The sequence below is a fragment of the Phytophthora parasitica genome (assembly GCF_000247585.1).
Source record: "Phytophthora parasitica INRA-310 unplaced genomic scaffold supercont2.42, whole genome shotgun sequence".
Classification (NCBI taxonomy): domain Eukaryota; phylum Oomycota; class Peronosporomycetes; order Peronosporales; family Peronosporaceae; genus Phytophthora; species Phytophthora nicotianae.
Window position 1 is genome coordinate 45384 of NW_008649028.1, and position 10750 is coordinate 56133.

At 52.0% G+C, this 10750-nt stretch overlaps 4 protein-coding genes across 5 annotated transcripts; 1 reads left to right on the top strand and 3 right to left on the bottom strand.

The window, feature by feature from the left end:
* Positions 1–472: 472 nt before the first annotated feature.
* Positions 473–2713, bottom strand: PPTG_14571 (hypothetical protein; the record flags this gene model as incomplete). Its single annotated transcript, XM_008911485.1, has 1 exon — positions 473–2713. The coding sequence occupies one exon, from the start codon at positions 2711–2713 to the stop codon at positions 473–475; it is 2241 nt and encodes a 746-aa protein (XP_008909733.1).
* Positions 2714–2830: 117 nt separating this feature from the next.
* PPTG_14572 (hypothetical protein) lies at positions 2831–3804 on the bottom strand (the record flags this gene model as incomplete). The annotated part of the gene is made up of 6 exons (XM_008911486.1): positions 2831–3004; positions 3084–3171; positions 3249–3323; positions 3401–3502; positions 3584–3651; positions 3733–3804. 6 exons carry the CDS (start codon positions 3802–3804, stop codon positions 2831–2833), a joined length of 579 nt encoding a protein of 192 aa, XP_008909734.1.
* A 34-nt stretch (positions 3805–3838) lies between these two features.
* On the top strand, positions 3839–10750 carry PPTG_14573. 2 transcript variants are annotated; one of them, XM_008911487.1, is made up of 3 exons: positions 3839–4707; positions 4789–9153; positions 9216–10750. In XM_008911487.1, exons 1-2 carry the CDS (start codon positions 3877–3879, stop codon positions 9148–9150), a joined length of 5193 nt encoding a protein of 1730 aa, XP_008909735.1. In that variant the 5' UTR covers positions 3839–3876; the 3' UTR covers positions 9151–9153; positions 9216–10750. The 2 variants fall into 2 exon arrangements, with proteins under 2 accessions (XP_008909735.1, XP_008909736.1); XM_008911488.1 differs by lacking the exon at positions 9216–10750 and having other exon boundaries at positions 3839–4726; positions 4789–9150.
* PPTG_14574 (CAMK protein kinase) lies at positions 9172–10652 on the bottom strand (the record flags this gene model as incomplete). The annotated part of the gene is made up of 3 exons (XM_008911489.1): positions 9172–9510; positions 9590–10166; positions 10225–10652. The coding sequence occupies 3 exons, from the start codon at positions 10650–10652 to the stop codon at positions 9172–9174; spliced, it is 1344 nt and encodes a 447-aa protein (XP_008909737.1).

Genomic DNA, 10750 nt, shown 5'->3' on the forward strand with positions numbered 1-10750 from the left:
TACTTGTCTGGTAATAGTCCAAGAGTATCGAGGACCTTTGTAGGTACTCGAGACAGCAGTCCAGTATCTCTCAGCACGTTCAGCGCCACGTCATCGAAATTCTCGCCCTGTTGAAAGAGCCACCTGCCAGCAATGGCAAGCACGACCACCACAACAGGTAGAAGTTTCAAAGCGATGGAGCTGGAGCTACGATCTCTGGTTGGAGGCTTGCTCGCTGCCTTGGCATCGAGTGCCTTCTTCTTCTCCGCCATATTTAGCGAAGAGTTGGAATGGGGTTGAGGATGAAACACCGTTTAGAAACGAGATAATCGTGAGAACTTCCAGCAGTAAAAACGTGTTTTTACAAAAAATAAACACTACTGCAACATCACTATTTTACCTCAAAAACAAAGAGCTGGTTGCATTTTCGTTATGAGTTGAACCCTACACTGCATGAGCAACCAAGTGCATGCATGTACTCATGCAAGGTGAACTACTTGGTAGTCCATAGATCGGCACCTTCCTCGGAATCCGAATCCCACATGAACGAGTTAGCGCCCCACTTGATGCCCTCGTGAGGGGGGCATCCACCGTGACGACTCATAACATCGGGAATTCCCTCCGGCGTCTGAACGTAAAATAGAGAGGCGTGCAAGCCAAGAGGGGGCACTGCCAGTCCGGAAGAGCACTCATCCATACCGTCGCGTACGATCTTCTCGTCCGAGTATCGATCCTGCGAGAACGGGAACACAGTCTCGCCGCCGATCTTGGTCTGGTTGTTCAAGTACAGGAACAGCGTGACGAATCGCTGCGGATGGAAGTGCTGGACGTACTCGGGCAGCTTGTAGCGCAGCTCCGGGACGTTGCCAACGCGTGCTTCCCATGTACGGATCGCCAACTCTGCGAACTGCGGCCAAGCCTGCATAACCTGGAAGAGAACGTGGTTGCGACCGCGGTTAAACACCATCCAGTCGTACCATTCAGGGTTGGTCAAGCGCGTGATAAAGCCCTTGGTGTAGTCATCAAGGATGAAGCCTACCAGCTTCTCCTGGAACTCCACGGTAAACCTCGGGTACAAATCTCCATCCGGACGGGCATGGGCAGGCACCTTATCTCCGAGGTAACTCACGCGTTCCTTGGCCCAGCGAACCCACTGGAAAAAGTGCGAAACGGAGTTCGTGTCGTGCTTGGGGAACGTGTAGCGTAGCTCACCAAGACCCAATTTTTCTTCCCAGGTTTGGATGATACGAGGCAGATACGACGGACGCCTCTTCTCGTCCATCAGATCCTTCACCAGATTCTCGGCTCCGTTGTCCAGGTTCGTGCGGATCCACGCACCCTGATCAGTATCGAACAGAGCTTTGAATCTGTTGCTCGTGTTCATGTAGTCGTAGAACACTTCCAGCAGTGCGTTGGGGAAAGTTTTAGGGTCTTCAGCGTTCGGGAACAGCGGACCACCCTCACGGAACTCCTCAGGTATCTTACTCGGGTCCAAACCGCGAAGTTTTTCAGCTGCCCACTCGGTCCACTCCACGTAGTCCTCAAACTCGAACGAATCAGCTCCCTTTGGTAGGAACTCACGCGAGTGGAAAGTGTCGAAGTGCTGGCGGTAGAACTCACCAGCAGCGTAGCGCACTAGCTGCATGCGCTCCACATAGGACGGACTTGGCAGACGCGCAACACGAGCCGAACGCTTCTGGAAGTCGCGTGTGAATAGACTGTCGGGCAAGAAGGCAGTGTGGCTCGTGCGGGACTTGGTCACAACCTTGGACGAGTTGCTGCCGTCGACTTTTGACCGGTCCAACAACGGTGATCCGATATCAATAACCTTATCTGCCTCCTCTTGGTTGAAAAAGTACTCGACGTCGAATACCTTTGGACTCATACCCACAGTCGTCAACGTCACGCCATCTTCCAACACGTACTTGTAACCCTTCTTGATACCCGGCCACTGCCACAACTGGAAATCCAGCAACACGTGAACGATGCTCTTCGTCTCACGCAGTTCCTTCTCGTTGCGAACGGGCCAGCCCATCTGATTATACAGACGCACGCCGTTCACCATCACGTCTCGGTCCGCTCCGAGCCACGCTGCAGCCACCTCGGCCGCCTTCCCCACGCACTCGAAGTCACCGTTCCAGGACACGTACACGCCATCATTGGCGCCATTGAGCATGAAGAAGACTCGGTCGTTAGCCATGGGTTTCTCAGCCTCCATTGGCTCCGTGACGTGAAACACTTTGCCGTCGAAGAGCGTGGTGGCTGTGTAGTCGGAATCGTTGCATTTGAGCTCGCTCACGAGGTGGCGAACCTGCAAGGCCACCATGTCTGTTTCGTATTTGTAAGGAACATCCTCCGTACTCGAGTCCACGAGGCCTGGTTTGCCTCCGAAGTTCGAGATCTGGTCCACAAGACTCTGCAGACCATCGGCATTCAGCGGCACATCCGCGTACGTTGCGCAACCCACAGCGATTGCGACGACAGCAGCTGAGACGATCGGAAACACAAAGCTGGAGCTTTTCTTGCTAGCGGTCTTCTTCGGGTTCGCAGGCTTATCCTTACCCGACGCAGGTTTAGAAGCGTCCTCCTTCGCCATCTCCGGAAACTGTACCTGTGTAGGTGTAGCTCTTGGGCGATCCGTTGCGAAGTGGCGTTTGTCGTTGTTGAGACTGACGTACGTCTGTTGATCTCTGATAGGCTGTATGCTTGTTCTAAAAGTGCTGTGATTGGTCATAAGCGGTAAAGGTTGGACAGAAAGACCTAGCCCTACCGGCGATATTGGACATAGTGGGCGCGAATGAAATGGACGGAAAGACTGCGACTGATATGTAAAGAGCCATTGAAGTCGGAATCAACGCTTGATCTGTTCCAGTAGTCCCTGGCGGATGAGCTGCTCTACGTCCACGCGGCGCAGGAAGTGCTGTGAGTGAGCCTCCAGATTCACTAGTCCGCTTTCGGTCATGACCTCGCCGCAGTCCCGCAGCACCCGCACCTCCACGTACAAGTCCTTGGGCGGCTTCATATCCTGCGAGGTGACGCGAGCAATGCACTAGATCAGCACGGCAACGACAGCAGCAATAACCCATAAGCAAAGGTTGCCGTACCGCTGAGAGGTCGAGCTCGAATTCGGCCATGTAGTCCGTGAGTAGCTGATCATACTGATTGAAAAACTGAACCTCGCGTTGGCACAAGCTACAGCACGCCAATGGGTCAGTGGCTTACAACTAAATCCCCACCACACCTCTAGGTATCGCATTTAGTGAGCTTACTTCTGGGCTAGTTGGGCAGGAATAATGGTGCCCGTTTCCCATCGCAGCGCCTTAATCTTCTCCATGCGGTGATGTCTGCAAGAAAGAATAAATTCAACCGAGACTTCAGCAACGTTTGCATCCACTTCAACTGGGGTATCAAAGTCTCATACACGTAGGCGATAAGACAGCGCTTGTTGCGCAGCAGGCACTGGTGGTTCACGACGAGGCCACACGCCACAAACGTGTTCTCGGTCAAGTTGTCATCAAATGTTCTGTACTCGCACCAAGCAGGAGAAAAAAAGTCAGTTTTCTCCAACAAACTCTCGCTACTTCATTCCAACAGCATAACGTACGCCATCTTCCGGGCGATCTCCTCCTCCAGCACACCCGACTCCTCCACCACTTGCCGCACAAGATCTTCCTGCACACCGTCAAGCGCCGACCGTCATCAATACCAATGCCCACATACACCTTGCTTCTTCCATCCCTAAACTCCACTCACATTATACGGCGGCAACCAATCGCTGCGCTGCAGCTCGCGCAGCAGCTCCCGAGCCTTCGCATTCAACGCCATCGCTACAAAATAAAACTTCCCGCCAAAAAGCGAACTTAACGAGCCAAATGCGAACTTAAGTTGCGCAGAGTGATGGTCACCGCGTCGCTTCAACCTCCAAGTCCGCACTACACCGCATCCATGAGCGGCACCCCAGCGCTCGCCTCCTCTCTTTCCTATGAGATCCCGGACGAATATCGCTCTTTCTTCACGCCGGCTCAAGCCGAAGAGCTCGCTACGCAGTTTCGCATTAGCGACGCTGACGGCAGCGGCTCTATTGACGAGCGGGAGTTCCGCGCGCTGCTGACACGCATGGGACAACAGATCAGCGCTGCGGAGGCTGACGCGCTTGTGGCAAGCATCGATGTTAACGGCGACGGGCTGTTGGACTTCGCGGAGCTCGTGCAAATGATCGTGCGGCTCCAGCGAGGCGATACGAAGCTTGCGGCACTCAGGAAGTTCATGGAGGCCCTGGACACTACGCCCGTCGCGCTGCTGGAGCGTGAGGCGGCCAAGTTTGGGTTACAAGTCGTGTATAAGTTAGTAGAGGATGGTGCTGATGACGTAGCACCGAATAGCGAGCCGTCGGAGTTCCTTCAAATGCAACTGGAGCTCGTGGGCAAAGTGTGTGGCCCGACGGGTCGAGAATCCGTGAGCGCCATGGGCAAAACAACGCGAGAAGCCAAGTTTAAAGCTGCTGAAGCTGCACTAGTGAAGATTAAGAATCTTCAACCAGGACTTGCCGTACAGCCTGGGGAGTTACCGAAGCAGTGGGAGAATTGGCTCGTCGCCAATATTGAGAGAGGAGCGAGTGTCAAGAAACTGATGCAAACACTGACACAGAAAGGGTTTTTGCTGACGGGGAATTTGCCCTTGATGCAGGAGATATCGACCAGAGCCTCGTCATATCGACTGCGGACCAAGGTAGGCATGGAATGGGTAGGTAAGGGGTTTCTGGGCGGTATCCACTCTAGCTGAGCTGACGTGTCCTGATTGCAACTGCAGCGCAATGCACCCACTAGCATTTACGGCGCAGCAATCGACAGCTCTGGAGGCCCTGACAACAATGAGACCTTTCGCTCAGGGTTACCGGTCAAGTCATCACGTACAGCGTGCAGTTTTGCTGCAGTGGAGAAAATGCCATCACCTTCGGTGCAAGTGTTACACCCACAATGGGCTCACTGGTGCCAGCAGGAGCTTGCGCGGGGAATTGATGGCAATGTTGTACTGATCGAACTTGTGTCACAAGGATTCATGCCGGATAAAAGTCCGATGTTTGCTCAGCGACTGCTCCACGTTGTCAAAAATCGTGATGATCGCTACAGCAACGGTGCTGAGTCCCCTCGTACAGCAGCGTTGAAACCATATTCTTTCTTGCGGGTACTGGAGGAGGGTATTCTACACGAGGTTGAACTCTTTGTGTTTGGTGGTCAAGATGTGAACGCTCTTCAATTGGATGTGAACACAAAGTTGATGCAATCTCCTCTGCATATTGCTAGCAAACATGGCTATCATTCTATCGCGAAGCTGCTTCTTCAGCGAGGCGCTCAAGTTGATGATCTGGATTCTTTCCATCGCACACCCCTGATGGTCGCTGCAATGTGCGGTCACAGCGAAATAACTGCGTTAATGCTGGACCACGGAGCTGACATATTCCAGCTGGATAAATTAAAAAACTCAGGACTACATTTGGCTGCATTCAGTGGCAGTTCCACGATAGCTTCCCAACTGTTACGTGCACATGATGACTCTTTTCGGTTATTTATCACGAATCTACCGCAGCGGTGTGGCGAATGCTATGAGCACTTGCTGCAAAAGACGTACGAGATCATTATGAAGAGCAAGTTACGAGACAACGAACGTCGCCGCTATCATTTATCGTGGCTGTTTGAATCTGTACAATGGCTGCATAACAAGTTATTCGGGAATGGGGGTGATAACACCCGAATCTGTAAGATGCCAGCACCACAAAAATCTTTCATGGACTATCTTGTGTCGCGCTTTCACAAAAAGCTCCCGAAACGTGGCATTCATGACGAACTTGCTGCCAATAGCGGCAACGAGAGAGAGGAGGAAGAAGGAGGTACAGATGATGAACTAGCAAGACGTCGCAAGGAAGGCGATCCGGCAGATTGGCTTTCACTGTCAGAGATGAGCTTCTTTTTGGACACGTATCTGCGTGAAATGTACAAGCACCTGCCTAATCTTCAGGGTCGCACCGCACTGCACGTAGCGTGTGATGAAAATCTGGTGTGTACTCACGAAAGAGTGATCCAATGCCTAGCAGAAAAGCATGGTTGTAGTCCCTTTCTACAAGACCACAGCAGCAAGACCCCTCTTCAGCTTCTGTTAGCGTGTCGAGGTCGGCCTGGCAGTCCAAAAGGTGACGCAAACCTTGAGGAAGAGATATTACAGAAGCGAGTTGAGCGTGTACGAGTGAAGGAGCTTCGTCTTGAAGAGGAACGAGTCGCCCACCGACGCAGAGTTTGGCAAGACGAGGTTAATCGACTAGCCCATAATTTCAACGATTTGGATACTCTGAACCGCATGCGCAAGCTGGTAAAGGAGAACGACGGCACACCTGTGGCTCGTGGCAAAGGTTGGGATACCTACGAGGAACCTCAAAGCCATAATCGTCTGTTTGAAAACACTCGCAGTGGTTTTGTCCAGCGACAAGTGCCTGCCCAACTAGTAGAAGAAGGTCGGGCTCGGCTGGGCTGGAAAGAAAAGATGGAGACGAATGCTCGCTTCGTTGAGCGTCATCGTTTGCGTCCAGAGTGGGAACTTCACCGAGTAAATGGGACGGACGTGTACTTCTTTTTCAATCGCGAGACGGAGCATTGTCAGTGGATTTCACCTGATGGTTTGCCAGTTCGAGAATGGCGTACAAAGCGCTTCTTCGAGAACGCAGAGCAGCTTGAAGACGAACTAGACCAGGCCAGTCTTGTTGTTCAGTTTTCCGGGATTGCATCAGCGGCAATTGTGGATAATGCTGTAAAAGGTCGAACGCTTGGCAACTGGCGTGAATGTCAGGGTTTTGGTGGTGTCACGTTTTACTTGCACGCTCTCGATCACCGAGTTGTCGTGGAAAAACCCGATGAAGTTATTTTGCACGAAGGTTACCGCTATGCTCATGCGCTTATTTATGAGCGTAGCGAAGAGATCGAACCGCATGATCGCGGTTGGCATCGCTACTACGATCCGCAGACATCCCACACTTTTTATTTCAATGAACTTTCAGGAGACTGCGTGCACGACACCTTCGCTACAAAAACATTTATACACGAAATTCGACGTCCGAAACGCCAGGCAAGGTTTGCTCTTACAACTGAGGAATTACGGCGCCGGAAGGAGGAGCAAGAATGGAAATCAGCATTGCAACGAGCACGGAGACACGAAGAAAGTCTTAAAACTGCAGAAGAGAGGAACAATATGGCAACGGAGCAGCAAAAGCGAGAGAAGGAGGAGCTGGAGAATGCTCTGCGCCAACTGGAAAGCAGTGTCACGGGTGAACACTTGACGATTGATGGTGACGACGATACCCGCGCCGAAATGGAGACTGGCAATAACACCAAGGAAATAAAGAAAAGCAAGAGGAGGACGAATACAAAGGGCAGGAGTCTGGCGTACATTGATGCTCGGTTCCGCCGTGAGCGTGAAGTGTTTCTGAAGGCTCGAGAGAATCACCTACTAACCTCAATTGATCCAGCACGGAAGGACCCGCGGCGCGAAATCGAACGATGCGAAGAGATAGAGCATGATCTAAATGAAGAAGAGCTTGAAAACGCAAAACAAGAGGATACTAACGCCAAACCCGCGATTAGAGAGCGCCGTCGGGTTTGTCGTATTTTGACGCGGACCGAAGAGCGATTCCGTTTGGGTCGAGCGCCCTGTCGATGGGGCTGCGAGCTGTGGCTTCCACGTGAATTTAGTCTTGAAGAACACGAGCGTGTCGAGTGTCCGAGAAGGCTCATGATATGCCGTCTGGGTTGCAATGTGGTCATGGAACGACGGCAGTGGCGTGAGGTTATATACGATCACGAGTCTGAGGAAGAAGAGAAATGCTCAAGTCGCATAGTGTATTGTCCACGAGAGTGTGGCATTTGGTTACCACACTTTGATCTAGCGGTGCCACATATGCGGGATCTGTGTGTTAGGAGGCCAGTTGGAGATTTACGATGTCGATTGGGGTGTGGTCAGGTATATCAAGGAGGGGCTCATGAATTGTTGGCACTGGAACAAACGCGACTTGCCCACGAACTTGACGATTGTGACCTGCGCAAGGTGATATGTACATGGCCAAAATGCAATGCTGTGATTCTTGCGAAAGATCGAAACGCTCATCGTCGCGTTCATCTACTATCGTCTGGAATTCTAAGCTTCGTGACTGCCGAGGTGCATGAGTACAAAGTGCCACGCGATGTGAAGCTCTTGAAATTCCAGGCTTGGGGCGCTGGTGGGGGTAGTGGACTTTTGCGTGGCCAAACAGTAGGCCACGGCGGCGGCGGCGCGTTTGTTGAGGGGATATGCCCGGTGTTTCCTGGTGAAACCCTCTATTTCTCGGTTGGAGCAGGAGGTAGTGGAGGTAAATTTGCTCGAATGGTTGAGAATCCAGATGAAGAGAATTACGATGCGGGGGCTGAAAACAAAACCATAAAGATACCTGGCGGTGTTCTCGTCACCACGCAAGTATCTACAGCGAAAGGGGGGCTTCCTGGTGGCGGACAAGGACACAGTGGTAACAAGGAATCTGCATGTGGAGGGGGCGGAGGCTTTACGAGTATTTATCGTCAAGGTGCGTACGGAATCGAGTACATCTTAATCGCTGCAGGTGGAGGTGGTGGCGGAACATGCAGGAATGGAGGGGGAGGGGGAGCTTGCAAAGCCAGAAAACCCCAAGAAGGTGACGACGTTCGTTGTGGTCGTCCAGGTGGAGACGTTGCGGGTGGATCTGCTGGGAAATGCGATGAGTTCAACCCTATATGCAAATTTGTTGGTACGAATGGCACTTCAATGCAGGGTGGAGATGGCGCTGAGTTTGGAGGAGGCGGAGGAGGAGGAATTTTTGGAGGCGGTGGGGGAGGATTTTCACCCGGAATTGTTGGCGGAGGTGGTGGAGGGTCTAGCTACGTTAACTCAAACCTTGTGAACGTGAAGAGCATCCACGTCGAAGCAGGTGGAGTCATTAAACCTGGTGGTATGGATGAAAACCCACCACAAAGTGTCCGAGGGGCTTATTGGGACCTGGTCGATGGTGTCGCTGGCGAGGGTGGTACCGGATCGATGCGAGGGACTGCGAGTGGAAACCATGGAGGAGTACGGATCGCGAGGCCTGGGTTCTTCGATGACATGAAGCTACATCGCTAATAGGTAGGCTGAAGATTTATTTTAGACATTAATTGTGATGTCGTTCACATCTGCATCTGTCGCAGCCGCTGCCATTACTTCGAATGAACCGCTATCTTCCTGGGAATCGTGGTGGAATATATGCTTCAGCACGGAATGAGTAGCCACTGGTGGACATGCATCACTCGTTTCACCGGTGACAGCAACAACCGCAGCTGAAGTGCTAGCAGGCGAAGACTGACATGGTGAAATCTCACCACCAGGAGATGGAACTGGGGCGATTTCGGTTGTTTCATTACCAGCTACCGATCCAGTAGAGTGACGGCTTTTCTTTAGACTGCGACGGAGTGTATCTGCGGCAACTGCAGCTATAACACTCGTCTATCAGCAAGTATATTGGAGGAAGCACGTCAGCTCAAAACCAAGTACAAACGGAAAATACTGTGATCGATAGACGTACCCGAAATTTGCGACGCATGAGGTGGCGATACTGCTGGAGGTTATTCGTGTCGTCAGTCGAGACAGCCAAAGATTGGCGCGACGTGCGTTGTGCCTTGAACCATTCATGGCTGAGTGCTTTAGCAGCAGTAGATCGCGCTCCAGGGTCTACATGAAGCAGCGCCGAGATCAAATCTTTAGCCTCGCTCGAGATGGCTTCCCAACGAGGTCCAGTCATGGAAAACTGTCCAGATTGGATGTTGCTTATCATTTGGTCTCGAGTCTGTCGGCCATCGGGATCGAATGGATGAACTCCGCTTAGCAGCACGTAGAGCACGATGCCCACGCTCCATACATCACTCTGGACACCAACTTGGGAGCTTCGCGCTGGCTTGGGCATTGAGGCTTCCATATCGTCTGGAGACTCGGATAATTGTGCTGCTTTGAAGACCTCGGGTGCGCAGTAGGCCCAGGTCATCCGACCATTGGAAAGCAAACTACTCTCTTCGACGAGTGCTGCAAGACCAAAATCTGCCAGTTTAATGCTTGCAAGCTTTGGACTCGTTGATGTTAGCAGTAAGTTTTCCGGCTTGACGTCTCTGGATCAACAAGGCAGTGAGAAGCACTACGGACAGCCCGTTTAAAGATTCTGCCTACCTGTGCGCAATGCCAAGCTCGTGGAGAAAGCGTAATGCTTCAAGAAGGTCTGCAATGAAACGTCGAGCGTCCCATTCCGAGTACGCTCCTTCATCAATTAGAGCCTGGAAGAGTTCCCCACCCTCTGCAAGCTCCATGACGATGTATACGAACTCACGTGTCTCCATTACATCGTGTAGTGCTACCACATTCGGGTGAGAAGCACAACGACGTAATAACGCCACCTCACGCTCCCACTGGACAGGATCTTCATTGATCAGCTGCTGCTTCGCTTTGTCCAAACGTTTGATAGCAACTAATCCACCACTAGCACGCTCTCGCGCACGAAATACTCGCGAGCAAGTTCCATCCCCAAGAACCACCTCTGGAGTATCGAACTCATAAAACTGTGTCAACGAAGGCCAACGGCGACTTGCACAGACTCCCATCGCTAGCTCGAACTAAATTCCCGTTTGATGAAACAATGTGGGTCGAGGCCACACGAGCATTCAATCTCTTTAAAAATACCAGAGTAAGACTCATCAAG

What these genes read in the sequence shown, in the direction of transcription:
- PPTG_14573 (XM_008911487.1), top strand. Translation starts at nt 3,877, where the DNA reads ATGGTCACCGCGTCGCTTCAACCTCCAAGTCCGCACTACACCGCATCC. An exon ending in CATATCGACTGCGGACCAAG is followed by an intron (nt 4,708 to 4,788) that starts GTAGGCATGGAA and finishes TTGCAACTGCAG; the next exon opens with CGCAATGCACCCACTAGCAT.